The sequence below is a fragment of the Phyllostomus discolor genome, chromosome 6, assembly GCF_004126475.2.
Source record: "Phyllostomus discolor isolate MPI-MPIP mPhyDis1 chromosome 6, mPhyDis1.pri.v3, whole genome shotgun sequence".
NCBI classification, from domain to species: domain Eukaryota; kingdom Metazoa; phylum Chordata; class Mammalia; order Chiroptera; family Phyllostomidae; genus Phyllostomus; species Phyllostomus discolor.
Genome location: NC_040908.2, coordinates 117,464,570 through 117,481,437, shown reverse-complemented (window position 1 = coordinate 117,481,437; position 16,868 = coordinate 117,464,570). Strand labels below are relative to the sequence as shown.

At 36.4% G+C, this 16,868-nt stretch overlaps 1 protein-coding gene across 1 annotated transcript in view; it reads right to left on the bottom strand.

Annotated features, from left to right (window-relative positions):
• RSF1 (remodeling and spacing factor 1) overlaps window positions 1–16,868 on the bottom strand; it is a 119,943-nt gene that overhangs the window by 68,622 nt on the left and 34,453 nt on the right. The window contains 1 exon segment of the mRNA XM_036028764.1: window positions 11,998–12,089. Coding sequence (XP_035884657.1) covers window positions 11,998–12,089 — 92 coding nt within the window.

Sequence of the window (16,868 nt, the reverse complement as noted above, 5' to 3'; positions counted from 1 at the left end):
GCAAAAGGTTTCCCAACTATAATTAAGGAAGTACTGCTTGTTTCTCTTTGTAAAGGCCATCAAGTATAATACTATCAAAAAACATTCATTGGCCCTGGCTGGGTGGCCCAGTTGGCTGGAGCATCCCCCTGTACACCAAAAGGTTGCGGGATCTGTACCTAGTTGGGTCGTGTGCAGGAGGCAACTGATTGATGTCTCTCTCTCTTTCTCTCTCTCCAATAAATTTATCCTCAGATGAGGATTAAAAGAAACAAAAAACAAAACCATTCACTGAACCACCTGAAGTCACATAGGAGTTCAATAGAAAACTACAGAAAATGCAACCTAACATTTCCATATCCACAAGTATGAATAATATAGCATAAGTTGCTGTCAACTTCCAAAGGAATTCCAGCCACAGAAACAAAAATATCCCTTAAAATTGCTTCTGATAATAATAAATATTTAAATAGCATTTGCTGGGTTCCAACTATTTGACAGGCACTCTACTGAGAGTACAGGAGCTAAGTAAATTAATCTTACATACCAGTAATTAGCAGATTTCAGGTTTTGCCCTATTAAAAAACCAGTGTTCTTTTTATATCACCACATGCAATTAATGTATGATGGTACATTATCACTGCACAGAGTAAATGATACTCTTTAAGAAACATTTTACAAAGTTAAATTTATGTAAAAATGCTTTCCAACATGTACAGCATTCAGTATTCATTCTGTGGCATTGCTTCAGTATCCACTATCTAGGTGACCTCAGGAATTACTTAATTCTCCATGACCTGGTGATGTTATTCATTAAATGATAATGTTTGTAAAATATCATCAGACCTAGTATGTAGTAGGCTCTCAAATATCAGCTCTTATCATTATCAAATTTTGGATCAATTAAAAGGTTCATAAATTGCTGGTGGGAACGTGAAATGTAACGGCAGCTATGAAGAAGTCTGGCAATTCCTCAAAAAATTAAACATAAAGTTATCGTATGGCCCAGCTATTACATTTCAAGGTATATACATAACAGAAAAGAAAATACATGGCCACACAAAAGCTTGTACACTAATGTTCATAGGAGCACTACTCATAATAGCCAAAAAGTGACAAAAACAAAGTGATCATCAACTGATGGATAAATAAAATGTGGTATAATCCAAACAACAGAATAGTATTTGGCAATAAAAAGGAATGAAATAAATGATAGCATGTTACAATATGGATACATCTTAAAATCATTAGGTGAAGAAGTCCAACATAAAGGTCACATATTTTATGATTCCATATATTAGAAATGTCCAAAACAGTCAAGTCCCTAGAGACAGAAAATAGATCAGTGGTTGCCAGGGGAATGGGGACAGGTGTTGTGATTAGGGCTGTTGCTACTGGGTACCGAGTTTCTTTTTGGGGTGATAGAAGTTGTTCTAAAACTAGTGGTCATAGTGGCACCACATAATGAATATATTAAAAATCAATCACAAAAATACTTTAATATGGCGGATTTTATGTTCTACCAATTACATATCAACAAAAAAGAAAAAATGACTATAACAAGGCAAATAAGTATTAAAGATAACAACCTTAGTTTACTTTTGAAAAATAAATATAGCAGTAGAGAAATATCCAATCCTTGTCAAAATATGACCAAAGGAACAAATGATAAAACAGGGGCCTTATGACTTCCTAAGGAGTAAAAGCAACGGTTCTTTTTGAAATTGAAATTTAGCTTAAGGCCATCTACTGGCAAACTTACTCACTTTCAAAGATTTCTGAACATGTTACTAGAGACCAAGGGACAAAGATTACACCCTATCTTTCCTTTACTTTTGAGGGACAAATGAATGAGGTCATTTTCTATTGAGAGGTACAGAAACACCCCGGAAGAGGTACATTATTAGATTATGTTCCACTGAAGGTCATTATCCCTTAAGTGCTAAGCCGCAGCAAATACTCCTTGCTTATTCTAAGAAGCATATTTAGTTTTATATTTTAAAGTTCTTGAAATCAGGAGCCCTTTAAAATCAACGATAACATTCAATATGATGGTATTTTTTTTCTTTGAGAAATTGTCTCTAAATAATTGTGTGGCATGCACTGAAGAAATCAAAGAAAAACAACAACCATCCGTCTCTTAGAAATTATTCTGAGGCTAAAGGAAATCAAACTTGATTTCCTTTAAGGAATAATTTATTAAAAACTGGCTTTCCCATTTCTTTCCAAGACCTTTTAATGGGCAGGAGGCAGGGCAGCAGAAAAGCAGGGGCACAGGTACTGAATCTCTTGAAGGTAGGTATTTATTAACGTGGCGGGAGTCATTATCCATGGCTAAGGTGTCTGAAATTGCTCATGTGGAATCCATTATCACTAACAACCATAGGAAACAGGAGTTTCGTGGAAATATGAGAGCTTATTGGCAGAGAAATTTCTTTGTGATTGACCAAGTAAAAGAAACATGAAGCTTGATAAGGCTAAGGCCTATCTGACTAAGCAAGGGGGTTAACAGGTCCTAGCAAAAGTGCTAATTGAAATTCCCATTCACTAGGGGTTCTTTATTTTAGGAAGTTAATTCCACCTTAGAAGTAAAAAGCTTACCAGCTAGGTTTTCAGGTCCCTTTACATTCTGGGTTGCACTGGAGTGCACTGGAGAATGTATGTTGGCAGGTACTGGATACAGCAAAACAGTAAATGCCCTTGGTTGAGCTGCTAGACACCTCTCACTTTCCACTTACCAGTTACATGGACTTACTGATTCTACCTTTGAAACAGCTCTCACATCCACTCACTCTTTCCTATGCCTACTACCAAAGCCGTAATTCAGGTGTCTTCACTGCTCAGATGGATTATGACAATAATATCCTTTCAAATGACCCTAGGCTGCCACTCACCACCACTCTCTCTAGGTACTTTATATTACAAGACAACTCAGTGACTAGTAATTTCTTACCAGATTTCTACTCATTCTATAGGTCTTGGTTCATCTGCTTTAGGGAGACACTAACAAAAGATGACAAACATATGCCAATGCTAATTTGTGGTAGAAGTGTAGTCTGCTAAATCTATGCTTAGCAGGAAAAGCATAGACCGGTAACATCTGCCATGAGCCAAGGAACAAGGCTTAACAAATGCTAGATATTTGTTCTGGATTTAAACAGAATTTCATATTAATTACCATAGTTTGCCATGTATAATGCACACATTTTTGCTCAAAATTTTGAAGGAAAAATAAGGATGCGCATTATACACGGGTAGTATGAAATTTTTATCTATATAAATGTTTTTCATTCTAAGATTTCTTGTACCTTTTATCTGTCCTTGTGTTTTGTAATTATTTGTTACATAAAATTTCTTGTACCATAATGTGTTCAAAAATAAATGCTAAAATTCCTTTATAATACAAAATATAAATATATAAATATAAATACATAAATAATTGAATTTAAAATTTTTTTTAAAAAGGTTTTTTCCTGAAAGTTTGGGCCAAAAGCATGGGTGTGTGTTACATACGGGAACACATACATGGCAAAATACAGATGTGTTTCACTGACTTCTAACAGAAAATAACAGATCTCTGCAGTACATACGTAAATAGTGCCACAAAGAGAAAGATAAAAAGATCAAGAGCCATGTAACAGGGAAGGTGAAAATTTCCATCAGAAAACCAGCTAATATAGCTAATAAGTACAACTAAGAAGTAGAGATAAGCTTATCAGCAGGCAAGTGAAAGAAAACTAACCAGGGCGTCCAAACTTTTGGCCTCTCTGGGCCATACCAGAAGAGTTGTCTTGGGCCACACATTAAATATACAAACAGTAATGAAAACTGATGAGCAAAAAAAGATTTTAAGTAAATTTAAGATTTTGTGTTGGGACACATTCATATCCATCCTGGGCTTCACGTGGCCCACCAGTTAGACACCTTTGAATGATGAATTATTTCATCTAATAACAATGTATAACAGATAAAAAAAAAAAGGCAGTCAAGATGCTTACAACCTATAATAAATGCAAATGTAAGGGGCAATATAAGTGGTATTTCAAAGCATTGGATTCACAAGTCATGGGCTTGAATGCTGGTTCTCCATTCTAGCAATGTGAGAATGGACAAGTTATTTACTTTTTCAAAATCAATTTCCTTCTGTAAAAAATGAGAATAGTAACTATTTAAAAGGTGAGCTATATAAGGGAAGAATTAAACACAGGACCTGGTACACAGTGAACATTCAATATAAAAACTGTGTTTGAGTTTCTTTAATGCACTTATACATAATCCATGAAGGAACATCTTCCTAGAAGGCCTCAAGAAGAAAATAATGGTTCATCTGAGATCTAAAGGATAAATAAGTTTTCCAGAAAAACAAGTTGGTGGGAAGGCATTCCAGGCAGAAGATTAACAGCATGTACAAAAACTCTGCAGAATGAAGTCACAGCCCGTTCTATGAGTGGCACAGAGTATCAGCAGGGTACACAGGAGAAAATGTCATTAGATGTGGCTGAAGAGAAGAGACTTAACTAGTAAGAACATTGAATGCTATCACAGAGTTTAGATTTTTCAGTGAAAGAGAACTGCCAAATAATTCTGAAAGTGATATGTTACTTTTGAAACTTTGTGTTTCAAAGAAGTCAATAGAAGACTGTACACTGAAAGCTGGGAGACCAATTAGAAGGTGAATGTTCAGAGATGATAAAGTCCTGTGGTGTGGTAGCCTCTATTAAATAAATTATCTTAATAATATCTTTTATGTGCCTTAAAAATTAGGTAATAATGTAAGCTTCAACAGTATCTTCAATAAAACTTTTACTCTTGAAGCCAATATGTCAGACACTATGTGGAGTGAATTTCATACATTTCATTGAATTCTCACAATTCTGCAACATCAATGTTAGTTTCTCCATTTGATAAGACTGCATTTTGTCAGTTTTACAGATGAATCAACTTGGGTTCAAACAAGGGAGGTAAAGTTTCCTGAGATCAACAGGGCTAAAAAGATCCAAGAATGGAGCCAAAATTTTCTAACACCAAAAGTCTCTATTTAATTCATTACATATCTCATCTAGTACCAATAAGTAAGTTTGTTTGATGATTAACATTAGGTTAGGTTTACAGTAAATAATTATGCACTGATCTTGAAAACTTCATGATTCTATTTATATTTTTTACAGAGAAACAGCACATTCTGATGAAAATGGCAAGGAATTTTTGGAAACTCAATCATTGGTGAGTTTTTCCATCAAATTATAAATCCCTCATTAACAGAATAAATCTGTATTAGTTTTCTATTGCTTTGTAATAAAATACTACAAATTTAGCATCTTAAAACAACACCCATTTACTATCTCATAGTTTCTGTAGGTCAGAAGTCCTACATATAGCCCAGCTTGGCTGGGTTCCCTGCTTACAGTCTCACAAGGGTGCTAGCAAGGATTTGGCAGGACTAAAACCTACTCTCAAATTCATTCTGAATGTTGGCGGAATTAATTTCCTTCTCATGTTTTCCATATGACCCTCCACTTTCAAGCTGGCCAATGTGGTGAATCCTTCTAACACTTTCAGTATCTGACTTCTTCTGCCTACTTCCTTCCACTTTTAAGGGCTCATGTAATTGACATTGGACTCATTTGGATAACTCAGAATAATCTCCCTATCTCAAGGTCAACTGATTTATAAATTTAATTACAACTATAAAGCCTCTTTAGCCATATAACATATTCATGAATGTAACACGAAGGAGCAAAGACCATAAAGGTCAAATTTCTGCCTACCCTATAACCCGTATCAGCTTTTCTAACTGCCTTCCATAGCACTGAGTGACACCCATTTCTCTAAGTATGTTTTCATGTCGAATACTTCCTACCATACCATTTTGGTCTACTTGTATCTTTCACATTCTTTTCCTAAGCATTATTCTTTAGAAGGAAGGAAAGAGATCAATACTTAACTTCTACCAGTCATAAGCTTTACCACAAACATTGAAAAGATGACAAAATTTTAGGTCTATTTGCATACCCCCTAAAACTGCTTTATCCTGAACTTAAAACTGCTTTATCCAAGCTGCACTTAAAGCATTGGCATTCTACTTGGCATTTTTACTTGTGCACATTCTGTGGCTTTCTTTCTTTTCTGTACTCCAGACTCGTAAACATTTATCTTGTATATTTCCTGCAGTACCTTACCAAGTCCCTTACGGAGCATCAGAAAATGTTTACTAAATAGGTGGGTGAAAATCTGCTAACTTTAGCAGCTGTGGATTCTTAGCTAACTAGACTACTATTTGTCCCCATACACAAAAATTAACTCAAAATGAACCAAACACCTAAATACAAGACCTGAAACAATAAATTAAACAGAAGAAAACACAGATACTAAACTTATTGACCATGGTATTAGAGAAGATTTTATTAATTTGACGCCAGAGGCAAGGGAAGTAAAGGCAAAATTAAATGAATGGAACTATATCACACTAAAAAACTTCTGCACAGCAAAAGAAATCGCCAACCAAATAAAAAGGTAACCCACCAAATGGTGGATGATATTTGCAACAACAGCTCTGACAAGGGGTTAAAATAAAAAATATAGGAAGAACTAGTAATAACTCAACACCAAACAATCCAATTAAAAAAAATATAGGCAGAGGACCTGAACAGACACTTCTCCCAAGAAGATATACAAATGGCCAACGGATGTACAAAAAGAGGCTCAACCCCACTATTACGGAAATACAAATCAAAACTATGATAAGAGACCACTTCACACCTGTTAGAATGGCTATTATTAACAAGACAAATAATAGCAAGAGTGGGAGAGGTTGTGGAGAAAATGGAACCGTCATTCACAACTGGTGGGAATGTAAACTAGTACAACCACTATGAAAAACAGAACAGCCGGTCCTCAAAAAATTAAGAATAGAGTTACCATATGACCCAGCAATCTCTCTTCTGTGTATCTACCCAAAAATCTTCATAACATTTATTTGTAAAGATATATGCACCCAATGTTCACTGCAGCACTATTCATAGTAGCCAAGACATGGAAACAACCAAAGTGTCCTTTGACAGATGACTGGATAAAGAAGATGTAGTACATATATAATGCAATACTACTCAGCCATAAGAAAACATTAAATACTTCCACTTGCGACAACATGGATGGATCTTGAGAATATCACGCTAAGCAAAATATGTAAGATGAAAAAGTCAAGAACAATATGATCTCACTCATATGTCAGATAGAAAACTGAAAGCAATAAATGAACAAACAAGACAGACAAACAACAACAGTATGGTGGTTACCAGAGGGGAAGGGGATGGAGAGAAGGCAGTAAAGGGTAAAAGAAGGTCAAATACATGGTGACAGAAGATTTGACTTTGGGTGGTAAATACAAAATGCAATATACAGATGATGCATTATAGAAATGAACACTTGAAATTTACATAATTTTATTAACCAATTATCACCCCAATCTAATCTAATCAAAAGGAAAAGAAAAAGAACAAGCCCAAGTCCAGATAGCTTCACTGCTAATTCTATTAAATGTTTAAAGAATTAAAGCTCCAGAAATAATACAACTAAGCAATGAAGAGATACGCAACCTATCACATGCACATTTCAAAGCACTGGTGATCAGGATGCTCAAAGGATTGGTTGAATTCGGTCGCAAATTAAATGAAAAAATGAAGGCTACGCTAAGTGAAATGAAGGAAAATGCACAGGGAACCAATAGTGATGGGAAGAAAACTGGGGCTCAAATCAACAGTGTGGACCAGAAGGAAAGAAACATCCAACCAGAAAAGAATGAAGAAACAAGAATTCAAAAAAAATGAGGAGAGGCTTAGGAACCTCCAGGACATCTTTAAACGTTCCAACATCCGAATTATAGGGGTACCAGAAGGGGAAGAGGAAGAGCAACAAGTGAAAAAGTTATTTGAACAAATAGTAAAGGAGAACTTCCCCAATCTGGCAAAGGAAACAGACTTTCAGGAAGTCCAGGAAGCCCAGAGAGTCCCAAAGAAGTTGGACCCAAGGAGGAACACACCAAGGCACATCATAATTACATTACCCAAGATAAAAATGAAGGAGGGAATCCCAGAAGCAGTAAGAAATAAGGAGACAGTTATCTACAAAGGAGTTCCCATCAGACTGTCAGCTGATTTCTCCAAAGAGACCTTACAGGCAAGAAGGGGCTGGAAAGAAGTATTTCAAGTCATGAAAGGCAAGGACCTACATCCAAGACTGCTCGACCCAGCAAAACTTTCATTTAGAATGGAAGGGCAGATAAAGCGCTTCTCAGATAAGGTTAAGTTAAAGGAGTTTATCATCACCAAGCCCTTATTTTATGAAATGTTAAAGGGACTTATCTAAGAAAAAGATCAAAAAGCATGTATAGTAAAAGGACAGCAAACTCACATTTATTAACCACCACACCTAAAACAAAAACAAAAGCAAACAACTAAAACAGGAACAGAACCACAGAAATGGAGATCACATAGAGGATTAGCAACAGGGGAGTGGGAGGAGAAGAGAGGGGGTAAAGGTACAGAGAATAAGTAGCATAGATGGTAGGTAGAAAATAGACAGGGGGAGGACAAGAGTAGTATGGAAAATGTAGAAGCTAAAGAACATATGACACGTGGACATGAACTAAAGGGAGGGAATGTGGGTGGGAGAGGGTGTGCGAGGTGGAGGGGAATGAAGGGGGGAAACGGGACAACTGTAATAGCATAATCAATAAAATATATTTTTAAAAAAGGAAGAAAACAATTCCATTTACAATAGCACCAAAACAACAAAATACTAAGGACTTCATTGAACAAAAGTATATGATAACTGGACTCAGAAAACTACAAATCCTTTTTGAAAGGAATTAAAGACCTAAATACTTTAAAAGACAACTTGTTTTCATGAGTCAGAAGACTCACTTTTGTTAGTAAGTAAATATTCCCCAACTTTATATGTAAATACACTAAATACACAATCCCTATCCCAACCTTAGCTGGAATTTTTGCAGAAATTGACACACTGATCCTCAAACGTATAAGGAAATGCAAGTGATACAGAATGACCAAAACAATCTTGAAAAAGATTAACAATTTCAACATTTACCACAAAGCTACAGTAATAACAGAGTATAGTACTGGCATAAAGAATGACATATAAGTGAACAGAATAAAGACTTAAGAAATAAACCCTCACATTTATAGTCAACTGACTTTCTATAAAAATTCAAGGCAATACAATGAATGGGAAAAAGAGTCTTACCACAAATGGTAATTAATGAATGACTGGATATCCACATGCAAAAGAATGTAGTTAGACCCTGATCTCACAGCATGTACGAAAATTAACTTAAAACACATCATAGATCTAAATATAAGAGCTAAAACTACAATACTCTTAGAACAAAATAGAGGATTAACTCTTCATGACCTTGGATTGGGCAATGGCTTCTTACATATGATGCCAAAGCACTAGCCATAAAAGAAAAAAATAAATTGGACTTCATCAAAATTAAAACTTGCATGCACCAGAGGACATTACATAGAAAGTACAAAGTCAACATACAAAATGGGAGAAATTACTTGCAAACATATATCTGGTAAGGGATATATAAAAGAGTCCAGAATGTACTAGGTAACACTTCATATCCACCTGCACAGATAAAACCAAACAATTAATAACATGTAGGAAGTGTTGGTAAGGAGGAATGTGGATAAATTGGAACTCATATATTCCTAGTGGAAACATTAAATGGTGCAGCTGCTTGGAAAAACATTTTGGCAGTTTCTCAGAAAGTTAAACAGAATTATCATATAACCCAGCAATTATACTCTAGGTACACACTCAAAAGAAATGAAACCACATGTCTACCCAAAAACCTGTACATAAATGTTCACAGCAGCACCATTCACAATAGCTAAAATATGAAAACAAGTCAAATATCATAGACCGTTAAGTGGATAAATGTGGTATTATCCATACATACAATGGAATATTATTCAGGCATAAAAACCCAAAGTTCTGGTACATAACACAACACAAATAAACCTTAAAAACATGCTAACTGAAAGAAGCCAGACAAAAAGGGCGACATATTATATGACTCTATTTATATGAAACATCCAGAATATGCAAATCCACAGACTAGTGACTGCTAAGGACTCAGGGAAGAGGGAGTAATTGTTAATGGCTACAGGGTTTCTTTCTGGAGTGATGAAAATATTTTCCTTTAGATTGTGATGATTGTGCAACCTTGTGAATATACTTTAAAAAACCCCACTGAACTGTAATACTCTCAAAGGGTGAATATATCTCAATTAAAAAAAAAAAAAGCCAGAACCTTTGGCTATGACCATGTAACTGAAGGGGTTTGTAAAATCACCTCATTCCATTTCTCACATTTTACAAAAAACTAAGATACAAGTGGTGAAGTAGATTATCCATGGCCCTAAAGTTAAGAGTAGAACTGGAATTGTTATACAGGATATTTCTGCCTCCATTCTAAGGAAATGGGAAAAACACAAATCCACTTTAATAAACAGATCTATTCACAAGGGACTGCATCCTTTAAAAATGTAAAAATCTGTGTCCTGAATTTCTACCACCTCTTTCCAAGTTCCAGGACCTTGATTCTTAATTATTAATAAGTATTTTGTCAAAGGCAAAACAGCAACTTCATTAGTATTTTAAAAAGCACTTCGAATTGCTAAAAAGTTCAACTATCATTCACAGTTTAATATATTTCAGATACTTAATTAAACATTAGTTAATCAGGGTTTTAGAAAATCCCATAGCAATGAATTTTTGAAATGCTGAGCCATCTTTGCAATGCTTCATACTTGTGCAAAAATACTGAAATATTTGAGTTTTTTCAAAGTTAAGACACAAGCAGTGTAGGAGGAGAAGGGTAGGTGGAAGTGGGAGGAAGTATAAAGAAAATAAATGCTAATGGAAAAATACAATAAAAATCAGTTGTTATATTTTAAAAAAAGGCACTACTACCACTGAGAGTTTAGGGTCTATATTTCCCCTTATTGAATCTGGGGACAATTGTGGCTGGTTCAACCAACAGATTACAGTGAAAATGACCTTTCCAAATTCCTAACCCAGAGAATCAGTGAGCTGACTAAAGTAATTATTTTTTTATGCCACTTAATTTGGAGTGGTGTGTTATACAGCAAAGATAATTGAAGAACAAATATGATTTTTATAATAAAAACAAGCAACTCGTTTCCTCTTTGCATGGTACTCTGGAATCATACACATTCCCCCCCCTCCAAAAGCAGATATGAAAATACATGTATATATAAGCATATATATTTTTTAAGTCAAGTAAATTACATGATTTTTCAATCACCTAAAAATATAACTTGATATGCTGGTATGTTACAGATTTCAAAGTACCCCCAGAGGTCATCATGAATATAAGCATACACATCGGCTTAGGCTTCCAAATACTGTGTGGCTCTCAAAATTTGGATGAAATTCCAGGTAATTTTTCCTGAATGGTCTTGCCTTTAATAGAATTTAACCTAAAGTAACATTTTTCTGATTACTTAGGTTGTTCTCATTAAGGGTAGGTTTGGCCTACTTGGTAACTTAGAAGTGCCTAATACTTCTTTGGACATTTTAACTTTTAAGTAAGTGGCAAATTCTGGCTGTCTACATAAACTGTGTGATCTCAAGGGAATGAAGACTTTCTTGGGCCTTATCTGTAACTCACTTGGTTTGATTAGGATGATTTTAAGGATTAAATGAGAGAAGATATGAAAAGTACTAAGCACAATATTAAGCACAAAAGAGACACAATACCTCTAAAGTTTAACTTTAGAACTCAAGACTGTTGCTTAGTACCTGCAAAAGAGAATCCAAACTGATAGTAATCATATGAATTTTGGAGTCATATTTTATAACTTAGTGGACTGTTTTAAAAGTTAAGATTATTATAAAGCACAACATAAACTTATGCTAGGTAGAGTAATATTTCAGTAAGAGAGAAGGCAATTTACAAATATTTACCTTGATCAAATATTTTTCCCATCTGTCTGCTGTAACAGATTTCCCAATCTTCCTCATCAACTTCAAATGGAGCTCCACCAATTCTTTTGGTACTTAAAAGGAATAAAAAAATACTGTTAGCCAGCAAAATAAAAAATCTGTAAACATGAAAATTATAGAAAAAGAACTTTTCCCCAACACTGAGTAATTTTTCAAAAAAGATGCTGATTTTAACTATCTTTTATATCTCTGAATCAGAAAAGACTAAAATAAGGCAAGGAACAACTAAAAACTACTTAAAAATAAGTAGGTATATTCCCGTTTTCTTTCAAAACACCATCAAGTAGGAAAGAACTGCAATGTAGACTATAGTCTTTTGGGTGAGCCTTGAAGTGTCAGTGTAGGTTCATTGATTGTAACAAATGTTATCACTGAGGTTCAGGGTGTAGATAGTGGGAGAAGTTGTACATGTGAGAGGAAGAGGGTATATGGGAACTCTGTACTTTGTGTTCAATTTTAAAGTTGCCCTATGCAGCCAAAACTGCTCTAAGAAATAAAGTCTATTTTAAAAAACCCATTAAGTAAAAATAGTTAACTTTATAGTTCATTTCCCGTAACACATATTTGGTTTCCTTACTAAGACTGCAGACCAACATAAATTCACAGAATTAAAAAGGAATCAAGAACAGCCCTGGCTGGTGGAATTCAGTTGCTTGGGCATCGTCCTGCAAATTGAACAGTTATGGGTTAGAAACCTGGTAAAGGCACTTGCCCGGGTTGTGGGTTCAGCACCCAGTCTGGGCACATACAAGAGGTATCCGATCAATGTTTCTTCCACATCAATGTTTTCCTCTCACTCTTTCTCCCTCCTTCCGCCCTCTCCAGAATCAATAAAAGAAAAAATAAGAATCAAGGAACATACATTTCAAGTTGATAGATAGCTCAGAAATAGTCTAACAGTTTTCAAACTTTCAGAAAACCACTCTTCCAATCCATCCCTCACGTACTGTGCTAAACTCTATGCCATCCTTACAGATGCCTGACAACCTTCAAGAATGAAAAATTTACTTACCTTCCAAAGTTCTAATTATTAGAAAGTTGCTCTTACACAAAAATCAAAATCTGCCTTTCTCCCTGGTTCTTGCTCTGTCTCATACTTTCTTCCTCTACTGGAATCTTAAAATATTTGAAGATTGCTATACTTTCCCTCAGAGTCTCTCTTCTAACTATAAACAACTGGAGTTCTACAAATATCCCTTGGGCATGATCTGATTATATTGTTTAATTGTACTAGTTAGACCTATGGGAAATGAAAGACACACACATGCCAGTCAAGTTTAGCATTTCCCAACTACCAATTATCGTTAGCAACCTAAGAGATATCATACTTATACTGTCCATAAGGTTGCACAATCAAATACTTGAGGAAAATGCTAGATTAAAAGTCATCTCAGGACTTAAGAGCTTTTATTGATTGTCTCTATGAGCATTGTGAATATTCAAGATAGGGACATAATCTGCAGCACTTCCTAATATATTTGATAATAGAACATTTTTGGGCATTAGGACTTCTGGCCAAGATGGAGATATGGGTTAACACACTGTGCCTCCTTGCATAACCAAAAGAACAACAACAACAACAACTTAAAAACATAAAACAACCAGAACTGACAGAAAACCAAACTGCATGCAAGTCTGACAACCAAAGAGTTCAAGAAGACACATTCATCCAGACCAGTAGGAGGCGTAGAGACAGGCAGCAGGGCAGAGACGATTCCCGGCAAGGCAGCAGCTGGCAGACCCACTGAGGTAATAGATAGTAGAGCGGGGCTTGCAAGGCTGCGGCAGGCAGACTGGGCCAGGCGGCGGATTATGGACTGGCCAGTCCCACATTCACATGCAGATAAATGGGGAGAAACAACTGCGGAGTGAAACAGACCACACAACCCAGGGCTCCTGAACTGGAAAATAAAGCCTCAAACCACTGACTGAAAACACCTGTGGGGTTGAGGCCGCAGTGGGAGAAACTCCCAGCCTCATGGGAAAGCTTGACGGAGAGACCCACAGGGTCCTAGAACTTACACAAACCCACCCACGTGGGAATCAGCACCAGAATGGCCCAGTTTGATTGTGGGAAGCAGAGGAAGTGACTGAAAACCAGCAGAGAGTGGAATAAGCACCACTGTTCCCTCTTGGACCCCTCCCCCACAAACAGCGTCACAAACTAGAAACTGGGTTGCCTCACCCTGGTGAACACCTAAGGCTCTGCCCCACATACATAACAGGCACATCAACACCAAAGAAAAGGGCCCAAATGGAAGAACAGATCAAGGCTCCAGAATTAATACAACTAAGCAATGAAGAGATACCCAACCCATCAGATGCACAGTTCAAAACACTGGTAATCGGGATGCTCAAAGGATTGGTTGAATTCGGTCGCAAATTAAATGAAAAAATGAAGGCTACGCTAAGTGAAATGAAGGAAAATGCACAGGGAACCAATAGTGATGGGAAGAAAACTGGGGCTCAAATCAACAGTGTGGACCAGAAGGAAGAAAGCAACATCCAACCAGAAAAGAATGAAGAAACAAGAATTCAAAAAAAATGAGGAGAGGCTTAGGAACCTCCAGGACATCTTTAAACGTTCCAACATCCGAATTATAGGGGTGCCAGAAGGGGAAGAGGAAGAGCAACAAGTGAAAAAGTTATTTGAACAAATAGTAAAGGAGAACTTATTCCCAATCTGGCAAAGGAAATAGACTTTCAGGAAGTCCAGGAAGCCCAGAGAGTCCCAAAGAAGTTGGACCCAAGGAGGAACACATCAAGGCACATCATAATTACATTACCCAAGATTAAAGATAAGGAGAGAATCTTAGAAGCAGCAAGAGACAAGGAGGCAGTAACCTACAAAGGAGTTCCCATCAGACTGTCAGCTGATTTCTCCAAAGAGACCTTACAGGCAAGAAGGGGCTGGAAAGAAGTATTTCAAGTCATGAAAGGCAAGGACCTACATCCAAGACTGCTCGATCCAGCAAAACTTTCATTTAGAATGGAAGGGCAGATAAAGCGCTTCTCAGATAAGGTTAAGTTAAAGGAGTTTATCATCACCAAGCCCTTATTTTATGAAATGTTAAAGGGACTTATCTAAGAAAAAGATCAAAAAGCATGTATAGAAAAGGACAGCAAACTCACATTTATTAACCACCACACCTAAAACAAAAACAAAAGCAAACAACTAAAACAGGAACAGAACCACAGAAATGGAGATCACATAGAGGGTTAGCAACAGGGGAGTGGGAGGAGGAGAGAGGGGGTAAAGGTACAGAGAATAAGTAGTATAGATGGTAGGTAGAAAATAGACAGGGGGAGGACAAGAGTAGTATGGAAAATGTAGAAGCTAAAGAACTTATGACACATGGACATGAACTAAAGGGAGGGAATGTGGGTGGGAGAGGGTGTGCAAGGTGGAGGGGAATGAAGGGGGGAAACGAGACAACTGTAATAGCATAATCAATAAAATATATTAAAAAAAGAACATTGTTGTTAAAACAGTATCTGGTAGAATACATGTGCTCTGAAGTACAGCTGGGGAAATGATGGACTAATTTTTTTCCAGTTATTCTTTCAGACTCTTTATTCTCCACTAAAGCTACTTTCAACTTGAAAAACACTGAGCCATTCAAAAAAATTTTGTGGGTTCACTATTAGTACTCAACAAATAGATTCTGCTCTTCATAGGCCTACATAAGTAATGAGCCTTCTTAGAGGGGTAAGACCGACCATGGGTGAGTTGGAGGTTAAGGGGAGGGAGGGTTTAGGAGGGGTAGTTATAGACCAGTACACAGACAATTATACTAAGCCAAGACTTGAAGTATGGGATTGAGGAGGGGAGTGGAGAAAAGGGGAAGGACACTGCTTACAGAGTTAACTGCAGATGCAAAAAAATGAAAAACAAAGTGATCATGAACTGGAGGCATGAACACAGAAAAAGGACATGGTCATGAAGAGCCTTAGAAGGCTAGGCTGAGTAGTTTACATTTTGTTTAAAAATGTAGGCAAGAGTGCCTTGTGACTTAGAAAGTTCTCAAAGAATGAATTTTAGGAAAACAGACTGCTTTTATTAGCCTGTCTGTTTTAGAAGGTGGGGGTACAGGACAGAGATTAGATGTAAATTCAAGAAAATATCAATCAAGAAGATGAGTCACTTCAATTAAGGTACAGGCAGTACAGACAGAAGTGGGCAGATTTGAGAAATGTTTAGGAAACAAATAATAAAACTTAGTGATAAAGAGTCAAGAAAACCTGAGGCACTCGCCTCGAAAACGAAGTAGATTCCAAAGATAATACACTAGTAAGTAAAACACTGGGCTCAATCCTCGACTCTAGCACTTAATACAAGGAGACTATGATTATGGTCAAGTTCTCTGAATACTGGATCTCAAATTCCTCATCTGTAATAAAGGACTGCACTAGCTAATTCAGTTTCAAAATTACAAAAAATTATACAAAGCTAAACAGTTTTATTTTTATTTTTGTTGTTAATCAGTTTTGATTTCTTCTTTTCACTTTTCCCCAAACACTAAAGTCTTAAAGATTCTAGCTTCCTATATCTCAAACCTGTTCCCTATTTCCCCCAATTTTTCTAGGGTAGCACGGTACCACCTGACTTTAGAAAAATAGTTATGGACAATCTCCTGTAACAAAACCAACCCTCCCAAAATACTGCTTTCATGTCTCTTCTCAGTTCACAAATATTTTTATGGCCCCTAAATACCTACATAAACTCATCCAGATTTTCCCCCCATTGCCTCAAAGTCCCAAAATTCGGTTATCAACCTAACTCTCCAATCCTCTCTCATTTCTACACTGAAACCCTTGATTCAAATCATTCT